Source organism: Malaclemys terrapin, chromosome 3 (genome assembly GCF_027887155.1).
Source record: "Malaclemys terrapin pileata isolate rMalTer1 chromosome 3, rMalTer1.hap1, whole genome shotgun sequence".
NCBI classification, from domain to species: Eukaryota; Metazoa; Chordata; order Testudines; family Emydidae; genus Malaclemys; species Malaclemys terrapin.
The window spans coordinates 194,853,574-194,876,343 of record NC_071507.1 but is presented as its reverse complement, the minus strand read 5'-3'; the positions used below and the strand labels follow the sequence as shown (position 1 = coordinate 194,876,343).

At 42.5% G+C, this 22,770-nt stretch overlaps 1 protein-coding gene across 1 annotated transcript; it reads left to right on the top strand.

Moving 5' to 3' along the window:
- The first annotated feature begins 3,445 nt into the window (after positions 1 to 3,445).
- On the top strand, positions 3,446 to 22,524 carry LOC128835023 (cysteine-rich venom protein TEL1-like). The gene is made up of 8 exons (XM_054024320.1): positions 3,446 to 3,537; positions 8,180 to 8,241; positions 10,213 to 10,329; positions 11,481 to 11,568; positions 14,878 to 15,023; positions 16,075 to 16,169; positions 18,344 to 18,432; positions 21,526 to 22,524. The coding sequence occupies exons 2-8, from the start codon at positions 8,182 to 8,184 to the stop codon at positions 21,651 to 21,653; spliced, it is 723 nt and encodes a 240-aa protein (XP_053880295.1). The 5' UTR covers positions 3,446 to 3,537; positions 8,180 to 8,181; the 3' UTR covers positions 21,654 to 22,524.
- The last annotated feature ends 246 nt before the right edge of the window (positions 22,525 to 22,770 follow it).

The following is a 22,770-nucleotide window of genomic DNA, read 5'->3' as shown; positions in this document are numbered from 1 at the left end:
CCCATGTAGACGACATACCACGGCAAGCATGGAGCCCACTCAGCTCACCGTATGTCTCCTGGGTGTTGCTGGCAGACGCAGTACTACATTGCTACACAGCAACAGCTCCTTGCCTTTGCGGCGGCAGACTGTGTAGTATGACTGCTAGCCATTGTCGCCGTCTCCTGGGTGCTCCGGCTGACCTCGGTGAGGTCGGTTAGGGGCGCCTGGGCAGACATGGGTGCTCCTGGCTGATCTCGGTCAGGGTCGCCTGGACATAAATGGGAGTGTCTCCAGGTTATTCTCTTCTTTAAGTTTCATCTAATGGAGATTCAGTCCTGCCTGGAATATCATGCGAGCTGGAGGCTTCTGCCTCAGGCTGCTCTCCCGGCCGGCAGCACTGTGCGGTCGCACCTACCCCACCTATCCCTTGCACCCATAGCTCATGAAGCCTGGACAGTAGTAAGGAGCAGTTCAACTATAGGCTGAGCAAATGCAGAATGGTGATAGAATGTGCCTTTGGACATTTAAAAGCTCGCTGGCGCTGTTTGCTGACTAAGTGTTTGCGATTAGAAGAGCACAGCAAGGCACGCTGCGCATCACAGAGGCTTTGAAAACCAGTATCATGACTGGCCAGGTTTCGGTGTGACAGTTGTCCCCTTTGTTGATTTTAATTCCCTGTGAGCCAACCCTGTAAGCCGTGGGCATTTCGTCTTTTGGAACAGAGTACTGATAGCACGGATTCTTCTCCCCATACAGCGATCAGATCCAGTACCTCCCATTCAGTCCATGCTGGAGCTCTTTTGCGATTCTGGGACTGCATGGTCACCTGTGCTGATGAGCTCGCCACACTGGCCAAACAGGAAAGGAAATTCAAAAGTTCACGGGGCTTTTCCTGTCTACCTGGCCAGTGCATCTGAGTTGAGAGTGCTGTCCAGAGCGGTCACAATGGAGCACTCTGGGATAGCTCCTGGAGGCCAATACCATCGAATTGCATCCACACTACCCCAAATTTGATCCAGCAAGGTCGATTTCAGTGTTAATCCCCTCGTCGAGGAGGAGTACAGAAATCGATTTTAAGAGCCCTTTAAGTCAACAAAAATGGCTTCATTGTGTGGAGGGTTAAATCGATCTAACGTTGCTAAATTCGACTTAAACTTGTAGTGTAGACCAGGGCTGGGTTTATTGATTCACAATTCGTAGAGACGCACATACACAGAGACATGCAGTTACCAACAGCTGTTGAAGATTTTCCCCCGTCGTTCTCTGACACCCTGCATCCAGACTGCCAATGGTCTTACTCCCGCTATGATTTAGGGGCAATTATACCCTTTTTACCTTTTAGTGTGTCATTCTTGCCCTTATTTATTGTCTCTTCTTCATACACACTTTTTATCTTAGGCACTTTCCAAGGTGCCCTGTTCAATTCCAAATTTCCATCTGGCTTAACATCTCTTGGGTAGTCATTATTTATGTTTCTTAAGACATATTTATTTGTTTCATATCTTGCGGTTACTACCTTGTTAAGATATCTCCTAGAAGAGTTTTCAAAATATGGTAAAGATTATTGCTTGGTAAAATTCTACTTTCTAAAATTACCTTCATCTTAACTACAAAGCATCATGGGAGTCTTGCTCCTATAAAAAAGGAAAAGTTTCCCAGCTCAATTAGTAAAAACAGCATATCTGTTACCAAGCACAACAAGTTTCCCTTATGCTTCTATGCAAGTATAAGCAACACAGCAGCTAAACTAGTCATGCCATCTTACTGCTCTGTCCAATAGCACCAGTGTCCTGGCTCCCCGGGAAATAATGGAAGGCTGTAGATTGTATCAGCAGAGAGAAACTATGAAAGAGAACAACTATGATCACCACTGACTTGGATATGAATGTCTTCACCAGTCAGCTCCTGTGCAAAGTGAGGGTAAACCATTACTAATTCTGATCTGGTAGTATTTCACACTCACTTTATTTGGGTCTAATTCACTACACAAGGTGCAAGGCAACGTACTTTGGCTAATAGCGATTGGACATCAAACCTACTGCACTTGTGAAACACTATCACCTCTAGAAGGCTTCTTGTTGTCTTGGAGTTCAATTACCCTGTAGCTAACAACTGTGAGCCTTTCCTTTCCCTTAGGTATTACATTGTTAAACAATACATGCAAACAATGCCATTTGAAACTGTTTGGAGATCAGTCACCTGCGTCACAAATAAAACACTGATTGAAATAAATTAAAAAAAAGACTGCCAAAGAAACAAAGGCATATCCCATTTTAAAAAAATGTTTTGAATCTTTATCCCATATTGGTCTACAGCTGGTTGGGAATATTTCAACAAAATGTTTGTCATTGGAAAATGACAACTTGTTATAACCAGAGCTTTTCATGGGAAACGGTCGGTCCTGACAAAACTTTTGCTAGGGAGTTTTCAGCTGCATGTATAGCCTGGTGACTAAGGCACTCACTTGGCATGTAGGAGACCCACATTCAAGTCCCTGCTTTGCCTGATTCAAACCAGAGACTCGAATGTCCAAACCACCAGCTCATGAAGTCAGTCTCTCTCTGAGCCCCATAATATTTAATTATTTATACAAAGTGGAACAGCTCCAACTGGCAATTTTGAGAGCAACCCACCACAAAAGAGCCCACTTGGTTAGGATAATCATCTGGGATATAGACGACCCAAGTCCAAGTCAATGCTATGCCTACTTCAGGCCAGGGACTTGAACCCAGATCTCCCACATCCCCACCACTTGTTCTAAGTGAGCTTTTGGCTATTCAAGGGTGAGTCACTTTCCCTCTCTCCCTCTTGTTTTCCATGAAAAAACTTTAAACTGTCTCAGTTTTATCCCAGTGAGGAATGGAACATTCTTCAAATCTCACAAATATTCACAGGATGGGAAAACCGTTACCCACCCTGCTTTATAATGGGGGAGATTCTCATTTACAGTAAGGTCCTTTTACTCCACACTGAATTTGATACTTCCACTTTGATGAGGAGAGGCCCTGGTATAAAGAGGAATCTGCCCCATTATCTTTCCAATACCAAGACAACGGCCCATGCTCATTCTCTCAGTTAAACCAGCTCAGTTATGCCCAGTTACTCCATTGATTAGCTAAATTAATTGGAACGGGGTAGATGAATATCAGATCCACTAAACCTTAGAGATTACAGAGAGCTGACACATCTAGTTAAAAGCCTATGTGACACAAGTTTATACCATTCACTCTTCTTGCTAATCATAAGTAAATTTCACAATGTACAAGAAACTCAGGTCAGCTTAACTGTAAAACAAAGATTTCCATGCACTTTATGTACACAATAGGAGGAAGTAAAAATCAAATACAAACAACATCTTTTGGCAAAAATGTACGGGAAACCCAATGTTCTAGCCAGCTCCAATTAGGGTTTTATAATATCCTCTGTGATGTTGACTCACCTTACCACAGCAGGAAACAGGTGAGCTATATACCATGCTCCAGTGAAGAAATCCATTCACTTCCACCAACTCTTGAAAGGTGCAGAAGACATTTCCTGTCTTCCCAGAAAGGAAAGGTAAGATTTCCATTCCTTTATTTAACATACAGGGAATTTATTCTCAGGTTTTAAAATATAACTTACTACAATGAAGGCTGTTTGAAACATTAGGGCATTCAGAGCAATATAATGCCTTGATTTTTTTTTTTCAATGAAATGAGGAAGAGTAAAAAATAGCCAAAGGGTTAGCAAAAGTAAGAGAAAATATGGAAGGAATCAGGAAAAAATAAAAAGTGGCCTTAGATGAATAGACAATAAAGGAACAGACAATAGATGAATAGACAATAAAACAATAGTTAAGCAGAGGTGTTAAATAATGTATAAATTTAAATTCCAGATCTTCTTTGTGTGCACTGTTGGCTTCGATAATATTCTCTTCAGAACAGGGATCCTATCTCTGTACAAATCCATAAACTGGCTTGCACACATAGAAAGCTACCTAAAGAACAATAATAGTTTATATAATTAAAAAGCAATTTCAAGAGATAATCAATAATGAACTGGGGGGTTGCACTTTTGTATCAAAGAAAGGAAGACAGCCGGGTTCGTATGAATAATTTAGGACAGATTGAGTCTTTCCAAGACTCAGGCCTCGGGAGGGGAGCGGAAGCACATACACATGAGGATCTCTGCCTGTAATGCTGAAATAATACAGGCTGAAGGTACACAGGTGCTGATCCTGCAATGGTGCCCATGAAGCACCCCAATGAAGTCAATGGGACTTTGAACATGTCTAGTGCACAGGACTGATTGCAGGATCGAGCTCAAAGGTTTAACTCTTAGAGCCACCAGATCTACATCTTGTGAAGTGTAAGCATTTGGTTGAAAAAGATGAGATTTTCTAAAGCATCTAAGTGACTAATAAAAGGAGTCCCATTGACTCTCAATAGGATCCCACAGGCATTTTTGTAACTTTGTAAGAATCATGTACAAAACTTATTTATATTTTGTTTCTTACAAAAGTTTAAAAAAAAATAGAGAGAGCTATTCTACCTCCTAGAACTGGAAAGGACCCGGAAAGGTCATTGAGTCCAGCCCCCTGCCTTCACTAGCAGGACCAAGTACTGATTTTTGCCCCAGATCCCTAAGTGGCCCCCTCAATGATTGAACTCACAACCCTGGGTTTAGCAGGCCAATGCTCAAACCACTAAGCTATCCCTCCCCCTTGTTAGAATGAACATGTTTGCCATTTCCTTGGGGGAGATTTCTTAGTCCTATGTGCAAATTTAACCATATTCACAATTTCTATGAGTTGGTTATTTTCACCACATGCCACAGCATATATTTTCTCATGATTTTGATGCAAAATCACTTGTATATGCAAAATGATTTCTTTTCACTTGGATATGAGCATAGTTTGCTCTAAGACTGGCCCAGTTTCATTTGAAAACAGATGCATTTTAGCTTGAAATACTTGTGTACAGCTACAAATTTACCAAAAAATCCTCCCATTGTCTAGTTCATAATGAAATGTGTGTGTGGGGGGGGGGGGGCGTGCATAATATTACATTTGGAAATAGTAAGGTAAAGTTATAAGACATAAGTTATAAGATAACAAATGTGTGATAACAATACTTTAGAGTCAAACAAACAGCACCATAAACATGTATTCGCAGGAAAGAAAATTTATGTTTATTAACCCTAAAGATAAATATTAATCTGTTTAGTGTTAATATATTTTAGAGATTTGGGGCAGATCCTTAGCTAGTGAAAATGAACATATCTTCATTGCAAACTGAGTAACTGGCAATGCATAATGAATCTAAATGCCACAGACAGGTACAATTATTAGATACTTTGCATGTACTGTGACAGACCCAGACCATTGGGGTACAGGAGTCTGGTAGAGGGCAAATATACTGGTCACTGGATGAGTAGTTTTCTGTTCCCTGAGTAACCAGAGCAGGGGCTGCACTAGAGTAGTCAGGAACCTGCTAGAACCAGTTAAGGCAGGCAGGCTAATTAGGACACCTGGAGCTAATTAAGAAGCTGCTAGAATCAATTAAGGCAGGCTAATCAAGGCACCTGGGTTTTAAAAGATCATCACTTCAGTCTGTGGTGAGAGTGTGAGGAGCTGGGAGCAAGAGGTGCAAGGAGCTGAGAGGGCGAGGGTGTGCTGCTGGAGGACTGAGGAGCATAAGTGTTATCAGACACCAGGAGGAAGGTCCGGTGGTGAGAATAAGGAAGGTGTTGGGAGGAGGCCATGGGGAAGTAGCCCAGGGAGTTGTAGCTGTCATGCATCTGTTACAGGAGGCACTATAGACAGCTGCAGTCCACAGGGCCCTGGGCTGGAACCTGGAGTAGAGGGTGGGCCCAGGTTCCCCCCAAACCTCCCAATTGACCTGGACTGTGGGTTCTTCCAGAGGGGAAGGTCTCTGGGCTGTTCCCCAGCCCACATGGTGAATCTCTGAGGCAAGAAAATCTGCCAATAAGCACAGGACCCACCAAGATAAAGGAGGAACTTTGTCACAGTACATATCAGTATCTGGGGAGCTGAGACTAGAATCTTGGTTGCACAAAACACAGGACCAGACCAGTTCAGCTAAAGCAGAAACTCTTTCCATGGTAGCAGTAGGAGGTCCCTTATCCTCTATGTGGGTGAGCAGCTAGAGGACAATGTCACAAAGCCATTAGACTACTAGATTGCCAATACCTCTCATCAGATGTCTTCAAATAGCCAATATTTTACTTAACCCAAGAGGATTGCAGGCAGACATTAAGACTGTCAGACAAAATGGACCAGTTCCCTAGCTGATACAAATGGGTATAACTTCACTGAAGCTGATAGAGATACACCCATTTGCACCTCCTGAGGTTAGGACCCATTGCTTATGGTGTCATACAAGCAATACGGTGAGCAGTGGAGCTGGCTATACCAGGAGGATAACGCAACCCGCTTTCCCCCGATGCTCCCTGTCAACATGCTCTCTTTGCAAGTGGCTCTAGAGACCCACTTCTGCGGCATATGGAAATCGCCATTTTACTCATTGTCATTTTACCAAGACTACATTAAACTAAAACCAATAACCTCCCGCTAAACCAAGCAAAAAATAAAGCTAATAAATCTACCTGGCCTCATGCCCTTAAACTTACTAAGACTGGGGCTTGGGCAATGGGCCAATGGAAGTGAATTGCAGCCCAGCCACTAGCCCAAGCCAATTAAACCACAGGCACTGAGAGTCAAAGCCTCCAAGCAGATCCTAACTACAATGACAGGGAACAAAGATCCCCAGAGATAGATGGGTCCTGGGCCTTACAGGGATTTGAAAATAATCTCGAGCACTTTTTGAATTGCACCCAGAACGAAACAGAAATGCAGTGTAAGGATTCAAGCACACCTCTCAGAAGCTAAGAGTCCTGTCCAGTGCAAGAAATGGGCAGCTGCATTCTGCACTGGACAGGGCTATCGGGTGCACCTTTAAGGCAGCGCTGCATCCCATCAGCTCATCACTATTCCAGTGCTGATCGTTAACCAACTACTCATTGAACATGAATACAGCAGACATCTGAGTGTTTCTTCATCTCAGCTATTCACCTAGATTGTGACCAGGACTATGCATTCACACTGGGGAGAAGGAATCCCCCCTCAGCATTCTCACTTGAGCTACTCAAAGGTTGGGTAGGTGTAGGTGGAGTTACTTACCCACTTACTCCCTCCCCAGAGCAGGTGGAAGGGGAATGGACAGAGACTCAGCTCCTGCCCTTACTCACTGGTCAGAGTCACGAGGAGAGCTGCGGGAGCTGGGAGTAGAAGTTGGCATTGGTCCTATAGACCAGCAATAAATTAGCATCCTGAGGAGCAAGGGGACAGCAAGGGAGGAATTGAGGCAGAGAAGGATGTCTCCCAAGGATACTTCTGGGAGCTCATGCACCACCCCTTGCTCAGGGTTGTATCTAATGTTACCATCTAGTCCTAAATCTTATTTTCCTTCCATGCAGATGGCCAGCTCTCTGCTTTCAATTATAAACTAGGGGCAGTGGTGTGAACTAAACCTAAGGGGCTGAATTCAAACTGGGTTTGCACTGGCTTGTGCTGCTGTAACCCCAGGCGCATGGTCCCACAAGTAGAAAGTTTTCTGGGGAAACATCTCTGCTACCATGTCTTCAGCATCCCCTCCACAATGGGATGGACAGAATGGGCAAGAGCAATGCCATAAGTGGCTAGGAAGGGAGTATTGCAAAGGTGGGTACCGCACATGCTAATTCAGTGCATCCCCTCTGCAGTCTCCACAGGGAAGATTCCTATGGATCTTTGACTAGAAACTAAACCTGTCCCCACACAATGAAAGCCCGAAGACCGTGGCAGCAGTAGTAATGCCTCCCTTTCCTCCATGCAGGGAAATTAGTACTTCCCTCTACACTTATCTTAGGCCACTGTGTTTGACCAGAGTCTAAAAGAAAACCCTCTAGTAGAGGATCATGTACTGTGAGGAAAACATTGAAAGCTGGTTGGTTCATAGTGCTGTTAGAAGTAAGAGAGAAAGAAAGGAGGATTTTTCTCTCTAGTATAAAGACCTGGTGACAAAACCACTGCCTTTCTGATTGAGAAAACCCCCAGACATATACAGCACATGGGAGCACACGTCCGCTGGGATGTATTTAAATAAACATAAGCTATAGGCAGGAAGGAGAACTAAGCAGGTTGTTCTTCCCTTTTCAGAGATGATTCTGCTGGCTGCATTCCTGAGCCTGGCTGCTGTGCTGCAGCCATCTACCGGACAGGTAGGACGAGAGCTGGGTGGGAAACATTTTTCCAATCCCAGGAACATTGTGAGATTTCTGAAATGTTTCTTGTCCTGAAACTGGACGAAAAATAAAAATATCAACTATTTTTGCAAACTGAAAAAGAAAAACATTTGGTTCAAGTCAATTGAATCATCCTACTTCAGTCATTTCAAGGCACTTCATGTTGATTTTTGACTATTTTCGGGCAGGGTGAAATATTAAGAGTCCCCAGGTTGGGGGGTTGTCTGTAAGCGAGGACTGGCCTGCCTCCCAAGGTCTGAAGCAAATACTCACCAGCAACTACACACCACACCACAGAAACACCAACCCAGGAACCAATCCCTGTAGCAAACCTTGTTGCCTACTCTGTCCCCATATCTACTCTGGCGACACCATCAGAGGACCCAACCACATCAGCCACACCATCAAGGGCTCATTCACCCGCACATCTATTAATGTTATATATGCCATCATGTGCCAGCAATGCCCCTCTGCCATGTACATTGGCCAAACCGGACAGTCCCTCTGCAAAAGAATAAATGGACACAAATCGGACATCAGGAATGGTAACATACAAAAGCCAGTTAGTGAACACTTCAATCTCCCTGGTCATTCTATTACAGATTTAAAAGTCACTATCATTGAACAAAAAAAACTTCAGAAACAGACTTCAAAGAGAAACAGCAGAACTAAAATTCATTTGCAAATTTAACACTATTAATCTGGGCTTGAATAGGGACTGGGAGTGGCTGGCTCATTACAGAAGCAGCTTTTCCTCTCCTGGAATTGACATCTCTTCATCTATTATTGGGAGTGGACTACATCCACCCTGATTGAATTGGCCCTGTCAACACTGGTTCTCCACTTGCGAAGTAACTCCCTGCTCTCCATGTGTCAGTATATAATGCCTGCATCTGTAACTTTCACTCTATGCATCTGAAGAAGTGAGTTTTTACCCACGAAAGCTTATGCCCAAATAAATCTGTCAGTCTTTAAGGTGCCACCAGACTCCATGTTGTTTTTGTAGATACAGACTAACACAGCTACCCCCTGATACTTGAGAAGCATTTAAGTGATTTAAGTCCTTAAAACGGCACAAGTGTTCAAGGAAAATGAAAGGCCAGATCCTGCAAGTACTTTCACAATTAACTTTACTCATATAAATAGTCCTCTCAATGGCAATGGGATTACTCATGTGAGTAAAATCAGGCACATTAAGAAGGAATCCTAGGATTAGGACCCAAGACCCTTTGGTTGAGCGAGGCTGAATGAAAAGTGAAATGACACACACGTGCAGTAATACTGACTGAGCTTAGATGTTCATAATTGGGGTTATAATGAAAACTCTTTTGTAACCTTAGGTAGGACATTCACGGTCACGAAGAAATACTATAGTACACTAAAGAACTCAAACTTTTTGTGGTATTTTCACAGATGTGAAAGGAGTAAGAATTTCAAAATGCCAAAAGCTTCAGCAAAAATTTCCAAACAGATGCTTAATAGTCACATAGCTCCATATAACAATCTCTTTGCTATATGTCCATGCAGTGCTTAGCAGAATGGGAGCCTCAGCCACAACTGGGGTCCTAGGAGCAACCACACTGTAAATAGTTCAATGTCATTGTTCCTGTCTTTACCACTGAATTTGGCCAAATATACAGTATTTAGAAGAATCTGTCAATCTAAAAAAATCCTAAGATTAGATAATATTAGTTTCTCATTTCTAAATTGTGCTCACCAGGAGCACATATGAAGTAGGGTGCCAAGTAACATAGAATACAGATATCATAACTGACCCATAATTTATGAATTATTGATTCATTCAGATTAAATTAATTTTAAAATATTTCATGAACTAATGTTAATAAAGACACATTACTTGGAATTGATTCCTAACATCACATATAAAATATTTTTGACTCACACAATCTATATACAAAAAACCATTGTACATGTTTTTTATTTAAGACATCAGGTTTTGCTGCTCTGTCAACTGACAGGGCAGATCAACAAAAGGAGATTGTTGACAAGCACAATGCCCTAAGGAGAGGGGTGATGCCAACTGCTCGCAACATGCTGAGGATGGTAAGATGCATTTTGTAAACTAATCTGTAATGTATACTAATGTTAGTAGAGAATTTGCAAGGGCACAGCATTTCAGCCCGCAGAAAACGTGTCACTTGAATCCTTTCCCCATTAAGATGTTAGAGAACATAGGAGTTATCAAGGGAAGAAAGCACATTGAGGGTGACAAATCCTGCTACTCATGCACAACATCTCTATAAGCGTGCGGGACTCACTCCTGCAGCACTTCCTGCTGGTCTCTGTCAGGAATTAGCTCATCCAGCTTCCAAAGCATCCTCTGCAGGCTGGTGATCCACCTTACCGCTGGCCCCTGTGTCCCTCCCAAGACCCTGGTGCCCCTTTCTCTGGGGTGCTGTCCCTCTGGCAGTAAACCCTTGGTCTCAGGGTCTCCCCACCCAGGGAACCCCCAGCCCCTATACCCACCTTGCCTCAGTGTAAGGCTACTGCCAGTCAGCAACTAGCCCCCATTCCCTGGGGTAGACTGCAGTGTAGGCCACTCATCACTGGCAAGGGGGGTTTGGACCTGCTGCCTTTGCCTACCCCTGGGCTGCCCTCTGCAACCCCCAGTACCCATTGGCCTTCTGCTAGGCCACAGCCTAGGGCTTTCCAGGCTGGAGCTCCCGGGCTCCTCAGCCTTTCCCCAGCCCTGGTCCACTCAAGCAATCTGCTCAGGTCCCTGCAACCAGGTCCATCTCCCTCTACAGCTAAAGAAAGACTGCTAAGCCCCTGATTCCCAGCCTCTTATACAGGGGGCAGCTGGGCTCTGTTTGGGGCGTGGCCGCCACTCTGCCTGCTTCCCCCAATCAGCCCAGTGTCTGTTTTCCCCTGCCACAGCCCTTTCCTAGGGCTGTTTTAAGCCCCTCAGGGCAGGAGCTGGTGTCCACCCCTCTACAGTCTCCTTTTCAAGTGAATGGAAAACCCACTAGCTCTGGTCTCCCAGTTGTCTTGTGGTACGTTCTCTCTAGCCTTCTCCTAAGGTGTGCAGCTACTGAGCTCCTTCTCCTTTTACTACCCAAATGAAAGAGAGAGAGAGAGAGTTGTCAAGAGTTTAAACACTCTGAAAATGCAGTATCCAAATGTATGTTCTCTTCTACATTCTGCATTACTAGGAGATACACATCTGAACACCTAATGTTTCTCATTTCATTAAGGAATGGAGTCCCACAGCTGCAGAGAATGCCAAAAGTTGGGCAAATGAATGTACTTTATCCCACAGTCCTGAAAGCAGAAGGACAACTAGTAAGTAAAGTGTCAGTTTTAAATTAATAATGCACAATTCATCCAATTATATGAACAATTTTCAGATAATATAACCCCACTCATATTTAAGTGGTATTCATATTTTGCTGAATGAATAAGATTTATAACAGTGGAGTGTATGGATTCATCTATTCTGCTGTGTGATATTTAGAGGTAAGCAATATTTTTTGAATATAGACTAAATTTAAACATTAAAGAAATAATGAAAAATTTCCAAGAAATTTCACAATTTTTAATTTTGGGGAAAAAGGGGGAAAATTTTCAAATGTTTTTGTTTAGATTTATCTCATTCCAATCCCCCTCCTCCAACTCCTTATCCCTAAACAGCTGTAATAATATGAAGAGTATTTTGTGTGATGGTAAAACACTTTTAATTGAGGTCACAGAATGGTGAACAATGCTGTTGTTACTTTGAGCTTATTCAAGACTGGACCCAAAACAAAACAATGGACATGACCACTCCTGACACATGAGAAAGTTTGAATCCAGATCCAAATTTAAGCTTTGATTCTGATCTATGTTGCACCAGTTTTACACTGGTGTAATTCCACTGACTTCCATGGAGTTACTCCTACTTTAAGAATCATTGGAAGAAAACCTATTTTCTCAATATTTTCATAACAAACACCAGGGTGGATTAAGAACATAAGCACAGCCATACTGGTTCAGACCAAAAGTCTATCTAGCACAGCACAGTATCCTGTCTCCAACAGGGGCCAATACCAGGTTCCCCAGAGGGAATGAACAGAACCGGTAATCATCAAGTGATCCATCTCCTATCACCCATTCTCAGCTTCTGGCAAACAGAGGCTAGGGACACCATCCCTCCCCATGCTGGGTAATAGCCATTGGTGGACCTATCCTCCATGAATTTATCCAATTCTTTTTTGAACCTTGTTATAGTATTGGCCTTCACAACATCCTCTGGCAAAGAATTCCACAGGTTGACTGTGCATTGTGTGAAGAAATACTTCCTTGTGTTTGTTTTTAAACCTACTGCTTATACATTTCATTTGGTGGCCCCTAGTTCTTGTGTGATGAGAAGGAGTAAATCAAACTTTCTTATTTACTTTCTGCACACCAGTCATGATTTTATAGGCCTCAATCATATCCCCCCTCAGTCTCTTTCCCAAACTGAAATGCCCCAGTCTTATTTATCTCTCTCCATACAGAAGCTGTTCCATACACCTAATCATTTTTTTTTGCCCTTTTCTGAATCTTTTCCAATCCAATATAACTTTTTTGAGATAGGGCGACCACATCTGCAGGCAGAATTCAAGATGTGGGCATACCATGGATTTATATAGATGCAATATGATATTTTCTGTCTTATTCTCTATCCTTCTTAATGATTCCCAACATTCTGTTAGCTTTTTTGACTGCTGTTGCACATTGAGTGGATGTTTTTAGAGAACTATCCACAATGACTCCAAGATCTCTTTCTTGAGTGGTAACAGCTAATTTAGACCTCATCACTTCATATGTATAGTTGGGATTATGTTTTCCATTGTGCATTACTTTGCATTTATCAACAGTGAATTTCATCTGCCATTTTGTTGCCCAGTCACTCAGTTTTGTGAAATCCTTTTCTAGCTCTTCACAGTCTGCCTGGGACTTAACTATCTTGAGTAATTTTGTATCATCTGCAAATTTTGTCACCTCACTGTTTACCCCTTTTTCCAGATGATTTATGAGTATGTTGAATAGGATTGGTCCCAGTGCAGACGCCTATTTTCCTCTCTCCATTCTGAAAACTGAGCATTTATTCCTACCCTTTGTTGCCTATCTTTTAACCAGTTACCAATTTATGAGAACACCTTTCCTCTTATCCCATGACAGCTTACTTTGCTTAAGAGTCTTTGGTGAGGGACCTTGTCAAAGGCTTTCTGAAAATCTAAGTACACTATATCTACTGGATCCCCCTTGTCCACATGTTTGACCCCTCAAAGAATTCTAGTAGATTGGTGAGGCATGATTTCCCTTTATAAAAACCATGTTGACTCTTCCCCAACAAATTATTTTCATCTCTGTGTCTGATAATTTTGTTCTTTACTATAGTTTCAACCAGTATGCCCAGTACTGAAGTCAGGCTTACCGGCCTGTAATTGCCGGGATCACCTCCGGAGCCCTTTGAAAAAATTGGCGTCATGTTAGGTATTCTCCAGTCATTCAGTACTGAAGCTGATTTAAATGATAGGTTATAGATGACAGTTGTTCTGCAATCTCACATTTGAGTTTCTTCATAGCTCTTGGATGAATACCATCTGGTCCTGGTGACTTATTACTGTTTAGTTTATCAATTTGTTCCAAGATCTCCTCTAATGACACCTCAATCTGGGACAGTTCCTCAGATTTGTCACCTAAAAAGTTTTGGGAATCTCCCTCACATCCTCAGCTGCGAAGCCCGATGCAAAGAATTCATTTAGTTTCTCTGCAGTGGCCTTATCGTCCTTGAGTGCTACTTTAGCACCTCGATCATCCACTGTCCCCACCAGTTGTTTAGCAGGCAAAAAATTTTGCTATAAATGTTTGTCTTTGGCTAGTTGTTCAAATACGTTTTTGGCCTTTCTAATTATATTTTTACACTTCATTTGCCAGTGTTTATGCTCCTTTCTATTTTCCTCACAAGGATTTAACTTCCACTTTTCAAAGGATGCCTTTTTGTCTTTCACTGCTTCTTTTACTGTGTTATTTAGCCAGGGTGTCACTTTTTTGGTTCACTTACTATGGTTTTTAATTTGGGGTATACATTATGGTGTCTTTAAAAAGTTTCCATTCAGCTTGTAGATCCTTAACAGTAGCTCCTTGAAATATAGACATAGTTTATGGAGAAAACCAGAAGGCTGTGCCAGTATGAGACTATTCAGGATGCCGTGGACAGGGAATGAGTGAGCAATGTCAAGGCGTTTTTGCTGGCAGCAACATCTGTCCAGAGTGGGTGGATCTCTCAGTTTTTGAGATCCCTTGGCATTTTGGTAGATCTGGGCTTTGCTAATTTATTGGAACCATGAAGGTTCAGATAAACATCTGAATCTTTGAATGCTTATGAGAATCAAAGTTAACCTTTGAACCATTGGGATTTCCCCAACACCATTCACTCATGACCTGGAGAGTGACAGAGGGCAAGGCTGTAGTGTGTGGGTATTCAGGAAATGAAACAGATTCTTCCCTCCAGACTCTCCTAGAAATTCCCGAATCTTCTACTGGTTCTACCCACATGACAAAGTGCTTGTATCTTCTTACGCCCCTTTCTTCAGCTTTTGTGACTTGTTTCCTTTCCATTTTCAGCAGTGGGCTGTGGCGAAAATCTCTACATGTCAACTGCACCCAATTCCTGGTCAGATGCAATTCAAGCCTGGTACAATGAGGTGGGAAATTTCATGTATGGCATTGGGCCAACCACACCAGGTGCAGTGATTGGCCATTATACTCAGGTAGGGACCATAGTACCACTTGTTACATTCATGTTTTAACAGATACATGTTTGACTAAATGATTATCATGGGTAGGAGAATAACAGCTTCAATATATTTAAAGAAAATAAACACCATGAAGGATAAGAATTATTCCAACAGAGCAAAATTAATGTGACCAAAAAAAAAATAAGAATATGGAAACTGTAGACTAAATATTATGACCAACTTCCTCACAGTAAGATGTATTAGACCCAGGGATATGGTGGAAACCCTATGGCTTGGATATTTTAAAACTAGGCTAGACCAAACTACTTAAGTTGTAGGGAACAGTAACACATTGGCAGAGGGATAGACTTGAAAATCTACTAATTTTTTTTCTTGTGGGAGTAATGTTCTTCTTGCTGTACTGATGGCAAATTAGGTTATAAGTTGTTATCTTCCCTTAGCGTTCCTTCAATAACTTCTTCAGACACATACACATTCACAAATTATAAACTAAACAAGCTAATTCTCCTACAAGTTAGGAAGGAAGAATGTGTGAGAAAATTTATTTGTATTTTTTAAATATTTTGGAGGCCCTAAGTTATTACTGGAATGGGGGTGAGATAAGAACCTAGGGAGATAAACATCTTTACATTGGTTTACAAACTCTGTAGAATTGTATTGTCTTTGACTTCATGCCCTGAAGGGGCCATTATGACCATCTAGTCTCACCAGCTGTGGGTAACACTGACCAGATACTTTTATCTAGTGATTCCTGAATCTTGCCCAACAGTTTGTGGTTGAACCAGAGTATGTGTTGTTTGTATGTATATGTCTTGATTTAAATATTCCAGGTGACTGAGAATCTACCATGTTGGTTGCATTTCATTCCCATTACATCCTACAAAGGGTGAATAAGACCATATGAAAACTACATAGCCTGGTTTCTCTCCTACAAGATGTGACTTATATTCTGCCACATTGTGTGATAAGATAATGTGCCCAAATCCAGCTTCATAGAAGTATATTTTATATTAAAAAATATAGTCTTTCACATTCACTCATGTAGTTACTCTTCTATCTCCAGGTGGTCTGGTACAAGTCTTACCAGATTGGATGTGCAGTTGCCTTTTGTCCTGAGAGTGAATACAACTACTTTTATGTTTGCCATTACTGCCCTGTGTATGTATTAACTATAGATTTAATTGATTATTGGAATTCCTTAGTGTTTTAATTCATTAAAATGACCCAGGAAACTTTCAGCTACATTGCTGATTGCATCATAATTTTTTAGTGGGTTTATGGTCGGAGGGGCAATTCAGTAATAACGGTATGCAGAAGTGTATATGCAAATTACATTCTAAAATAAAACAACTCCTAGAACCCTTAATTGCCCATTGAGGTCTGGTCTGCTTAAAAATCTAAGCATTCTTTTCTAACTGCTTGGTAAGTGAGAAATAACAGCGTCTTCTTTTTATCCACAAAAACAACAAGGAATCCGGTGGCACCTTAAAGACTAACAGATTTATTTGGGCATAAGCTTTCGTGAGTAAAAAGCTTCACTTCTTCAGATGCATGGAGTGAAAATTACAGATGCAGGCATTATATAATGACACATGAAGAGAAGGGAGTTACCTCACAAGTGGAGAACCAGTGTTGACAGGGCCAATCCAATCAAGGTGGATGTAGTCCACTCCCAATAATAGATGAGGAGGTGTCAATTACAGGAGAGGCAAAGCTGCTTTTGTAATGAGCCAGCCACTCCCAGTCCCTATTCAAGCCCAAATTAATGGTATTAAATTTGCAAATGAATTTTAGTTCTGCTGTTTCTCTTTGAAGTCTGTTTCTGAAGTTTTTTTGTTCAAGTATAGTTACTTTTAAATCTGTTATAGAATGTCCAGGGAGATTAAAGTGTTCTCCTACTGGCTTTTGTATGTTACCATTCCTGATGTCCGATTTGCCCAACAAGGAAAATAACAGAACACCACTCGCCATCATGTACAGCCCCCAGCTAAAACCTCTCCAGTGTATTATCAACGATCTACAACATATCCTGGAAAAAGATCCCTCACTCTCACAGACCTTGGGAGGCAGGCCAGTCCTCACTTACAGACAGCCCCCCCAACCTGAAGCAAATACTCACCAGCAACTACACACTACATCACAAAAACACCAACCCAGGAACCAATCCCTGTAGTAAACCTCATTGCCTACTCTATCCCCATATCTACTCTGGCGACACCATCAGAGGACCCAACCACATCAGCCACAGCATCAAGGGCTCATTCACCTGCATGTCTACTAGTGTTATATATGCCATCAAGTGCCAGCAGTGCCCCTCTGCCATGTATATTGGCCAAACCGGACTGTCCCTATGTAAAAGAATAAATGGACCAAATTAGACATCAGGAATGGTAACATACACAAGCCAGTAGGAGAACACTTTAATCGCACGCTGCCCCCACCCCGAGCACAGACTCCGCAGCTCCCATTGGCCATAAGTGTGGCCAATGGGAACTCCCGAGGTGGCACCTGCGTGCAGCAGCACGCAGAGACCCCCTGCCTCCTTCCCCCCCCTCCTCCACTAGGAGCCGCTCCTGAAGGGATTTCTGTGCCGGTTGCTTTGGGAGCCGCACCACCCGAGTTAAGCGCCGCCCCCCTCCCACACCTCAACCCCCTTCCCCAGCCCAGAGCCTGCACCGTGCCCCCAAACTTCCTCCCAGAAATGAAGCTGCGCACAGGGCCCCACTAATTCTAAATCCGCCACTGCTCCTGCAGGGTTAATTGTACATGCTTCTGACGTAGCAGTGCTGGTCGCTGTGAGCCCTCTGTGCAGGATGGCACATGAACACTTGCAAGTACTGTAAGCAATACGTTAACAATAAAGCCAACGGGTAAGAGTTTCAAAGCAATGCAGGGGGGTTGGTTATACAGCTTTGGTTCATATTGAGAGTTACACTTTGAAATTGTTGTTTGCTACAGACCAGACTGAGGGTGTGTCTACACTGCAGCCAGGGGTACGTCTACGTGAGCTGCAATCACACCTGTGCTAGTTTTATTCTAGCTCACTTGCAAAAATAATAGGAAGCGTGCATCAGAAAAGGCATCAGCCCAGGCTGGATAAGCCTGCCTGACCCCTCTAGGCACATACTCCCTTGTGCAGCCTGTGCTGAAGCCTGCCCCATGACGTCTTCCCTTATTTGCAGCTTGGTAGCAGGATTAGAGCTAGTGAGGGGATGTCTGCACAACCAGCTAATCACACCCACTCCTGCAATGTAAATGTCCCGTGTGTGTAAATGAAGATGTGTGTTGTAGACTGACTTTACATTTTATACTGTTTAATTTTACCCTTTCAGGGGGAATATCAATACCTTAATAAATACACCTTACCAATCAGGAGTAGCGTGTGGAGATTGCCCTAATGCTTGTGACGATGGACTATGCAGTAAGTTTTAGCAATTTGAAGTATTAATAAGTGACAACTTTGCCACTGCAAAACAATGTTTAATTCCCTTGGAGGGAAGGCTTTGGGAAATTATCAACTCAAAAACCATGCCTCCAGAGCCAGACTGCAATGCCCTTACCCACGCTCATTGCTAAGCATGCCATGTTTGAAAATGAGCATGTGTTGGGGCTCATGTAAGGGCTTCTGATGGGGGACTGGTTTGTCTGGGGAATGTCATCATGTTATCACGTCCCCCTCAAAAGAGAAGACTGAGGGGGACATAGTCTGCAGAGATGTACAATTTTGTTATATAGGAGATGGTGATCAATTGTTCTCCACATTGTCCCAGAGTAGGACAAGAAGTAATTGGCTTAGTTTACAGTAAGGGAGATTTAGATATTAGGAAAATCTCTCTAATTTAAGGGTAGTTAAGCACAGGAACAGGTTGGAATCCCCATCATTGGAAGTTTGTTTTTTTTAAGAATAGGCTGGATTAACTTGCCAGGGATCGCCTAGGAATACTTAATTCTGCTTCAGCATGGGAGCAGATGACCTCTCAAGGTCCCTTCCAGCCCTACAGTTCTGTGAATCTGTACTGAATAGGACTTTATACCATTAGTCTGATTTATTGTTTGTATCATGATAGCACTTAGGAGCCACTGTCATGGACCAGGACTCTGTTGTGCTAGACATCACATAAATAGATAATGAATAGTCCAATTGAAATCAATGAGACAACTTGTGGAGTACGCTGCTGATTAATATGAGCAAGGAGATCACCATTAACTCTGCCCCCTTCCCACCCCCCCAAAAAGAAAAGAAAAAGGAATTTGTGAAAACATTAAAAATATTTAACACCTACCATGGCAAAAAGAAGAACAGGAGTACTTGTGGCACCTTAGAGACTAACAAATTTATTAGAGCATAAGCTTTCGTGGACTACAGCCCACTTCTTTGGATGCATATCGTGGCTGTAGTCCACGAAAGCTTATGCTCTAATAAATTTGTTAGTCTCTAAGGTGCCACAAGTACTCCTGTTCTTCTTTTTGCGGATACAGACTAACACGGCTGTTACTCTGAAACCTACCATGGCAAGAGCAAGTTCTCACGGGGATTTTAGATTATGTCTTTCATCCAGTCCAAGTGGAGTAACGGCATTTTCCTACTTCTCATTCTGGGTAATAACCTTGGAGCCACAGTGTGGAACCTTTACTCACCCTGGTGAGCACTTACTCATGCAAGTAGCTCCATTGGCTTCAGTGGGACTGAGTAAGTGCTCCTCTACCTGAGTGAGCATTGCACATTCTAGTCCTTGGTGTTTTATATACACCTCTACCTCGATATAACGTGACCTGATATAACCCAAATTCGGATATAATGCGGTAAAGCAGTGCTCCGGGGGGGCGGGGCTGCACACTCCCATGGAGTAAAGCAAGTTCGATATGGAGCGGTTTCACCTATAACATAGTAAGATTTTTTGGCTCCAGAGGACAGCGTTATATCGCGGAAGAGGTGTACTAGACCCTTTGCCTCTGAGCAACGAGTTTCTCCTAAGATTGCTGTAGTGGGAGAGGTACCACAGCAAAGCTGCCTCGTGGTGTGTGAGAAAAAACAGCTGAGTCTCTAAACTGTTATGTCACCTAATGTGCTTCCCCAGGCAGAGAGAGGTGGCTTTCATCCCCCTCACTCATATGGTAGACCAGGGGTAGACAACATATGGCACGCAAGCTGATTTTCAGTGGCACTCACACTGCCCGGGTGCTGGCCACCGGTCTGGGGGCTCTGCATTTTAATTTAATATTTAATGAAGCTTCTTAAACATTTTAAAAACCTTATTTACTTTACATACAACAATAGTTTAATTATATATTATAGATTTAGAGAAAGAGACCTTCTAAAAACGTTAAAATGTATTACTGGCATGCGAAACCTTAAATTAGAGTGAATAAATGAAGATTCGGCACACCACTTCTGAAAGGTTGCCGACCCCTGTACTAGACCCTTTGCCTCTGAGCAACAAGTTTCTCCTAAGTTTGCTGTGGTACCTCTCCCACCTCAGCAAAGCTGCCACATGGTGTGTGAGAAAAAACAGCTGAGTCTCTAATCTGTTATGTCGCCTAATGTGCCTCCCCAGGCAGAGAGAGGTGGCTCTCATCCCCCTATCTCATATGGTAGGCTGTCAGGGCCTTTTGCTAACAACCAAAGCCACTTGGATTTGTACACTAAGAACTGCTGAGTGTACAGAAAAACCTGCAATGGATTTTGCAGTTGTAACTTCCGAGACACACATATGGACAGACTGGAGGTGGAACTCCTGGAGGTGCGGCGCCTGAGGCAGGCACAGTAGTTCTGGGAGGCAAGGGACAGTATGGCTGCCCTTTCACCCTGTGAAATGATGCAACCTCACACCCCATTGAGCGTGCACAGAGGAGAATGGGTCCATTGCTCTGCCCTCCATTCAGCTCCTCTACTCATTTTGGGGTGGCTAGCGCCATCACACTGAGTCACTGAATTCCCTAAGGATGAAACTTACCCATGTGTAGAGGGTCATCACAAAGCCGATGCCCCATTAAGGTCCCACCAGTTGCTATTTTCATGGGTTAAGTTGGACTGTAATATGGCACAGGGCTTGTACTGACCCTCACACAGGGATGGATTTCACCTTGAGCTCAAAGGGAGATTGTGCCAAGCCCCTGGGAAAAGGTGCAAGGGAAGTGGGACAGTTCCTTATGACGTCTTCCTCCTGGATGACTGGGCCGATATATTAATACAGTCCACAGAATACACTAGGTTTGCAAATCTGGATAGCTCATTCCTGGGACAAAAACACTACTGGGAAATAAAAGGACATGGTATTGTAATAAGCTGTACTAGAACAAAAAGCATTGCTCCACCTAATACAATGCCTTGAATTAAGTAAACAATATTTCTGTGGCCAGTTAGACTTTTAGACCCTTAATGGGGAATAAGTAAAACTGTGCTGAAAAAAAAATACACTGGAAAATGTTTATTTAGTCAAAATATGCTGTAACGAGAGGAAAAACACCCTACACTGTTTCCTTTAATATCTAATCTCATGTGTTTCATTTTCAGCCAATCCTTGTACGTATGTGGACACTTACTCAAATTGTCCTGATTTAGCAACGCAATATGGATGTGCACAGCCCGTGGTCAAGGAATACTGTCTTGCCTCCTGCCGTTGCCCCACTGAAATAAAATAACAGCCTCAGATTCCTCCCTTCATGGAAATTCTTCTCTTTAATAACAGCACCTTTCAGAAAATCAGGGTCCCATCTTGCAGCCCTTATGTGTGTAGTCCTAGTGACTTCAATGGGACTACTCATCTGAGTGTAGGATCTGGCCACTCAACTTATGTTCTTATCCTGTTTTAATTTTTCTTTTTTGCTTGAAATTCAGCATCTTACATGCTAGACTTATATAATATTCAATGACCGAGATTTCTTCTCCATCAATGTCAACTTCACTCTCTACAAAATACCATTTAAAGTACTATCTATCTAAAGATCAGTTCCTGCCAAGATATACATGTATAGTCCTTATTCTGTAAGTAATCCCATTGATACAATGGGCCAGACATCTCCATCTTCATTCATGTGCAGAGTCACCTTACCGCACAAGCGTTCCTGTTATGCAACAGGAATACAAGGGTTGTAAGGTCTTAATCAATGGGAGTAAGGGTAGCAGAACTGTTCCCACTAAAAGTACTGAGGGCTGGATTCTGCCACACTTGATCACATGGAGTAGTATCTTACTCTGCAAATAAACCTATGGACTGCATTGCAAGGAGGACATCAGAATTTGGTCCATTTAGATTAATTGGACTACTCCTAATATAAGATACTACTCAGCATGAATGAGAGTGTCAAAATCTGACCCTCAGTGAAAAAGGGCTCTTGGAACAATGGGATCAATAAGTCTATTCTTGAAAGTAATTATCACACAAGGAAGGAAGGATTATGAGATAGGGAACTGTTCTTCTAATAACAAATAGAGAACTGTCACCTGAGTTACTTTTAAATCATTTGTCATTTCTGTATTACTCATTAAATTACTTGTTCAATACTGCACAAATTGTTTTGGCTTTTATTACTTTTGCTTCATGTAAAATACTGTTTCGCCAACTTCCATGGAGTGTAAGTCTTTTATCACAATTCTTTGTCCGTATAGCCTTGGTGCAGCAAGCAATGTTTGACTGATATGCCTGGACACACTTCAGAAGATCTATAACACTCACTTCTATTTTGAAAAGTTTCTCGGGTAAAAATAGTCAAAGAATGTAGATATCAGAGAAGCAATTCTAGTCCAAGTAACAACAAA

Excerpts from the sequence above, each read along its gene's own strand:
- LOC128835023 (XM_054024320.1), top strand. The coding sequence starts at position 8,182 with ATGATTCTGCTGGCTGCATTCCTGAGCCTGGCTGCTGTGCTGCAGCCA. Across the intron at positions 10,330-11,480 it reads CTCGCAACATGCTGAGGATG|GAATGGAGTCCCACAGCTGC; the intron begins GTAAGATGCATT and ends CATTTCATTAAG. Across the intron at positions 11,569-14,877 it reads TGAAAGCAGAAGGACAACTA|CAGTGGGCTGTGGCGAAAAT; the intron begins GTAAGTAAAGTG and ends TTCCATTTTCAG.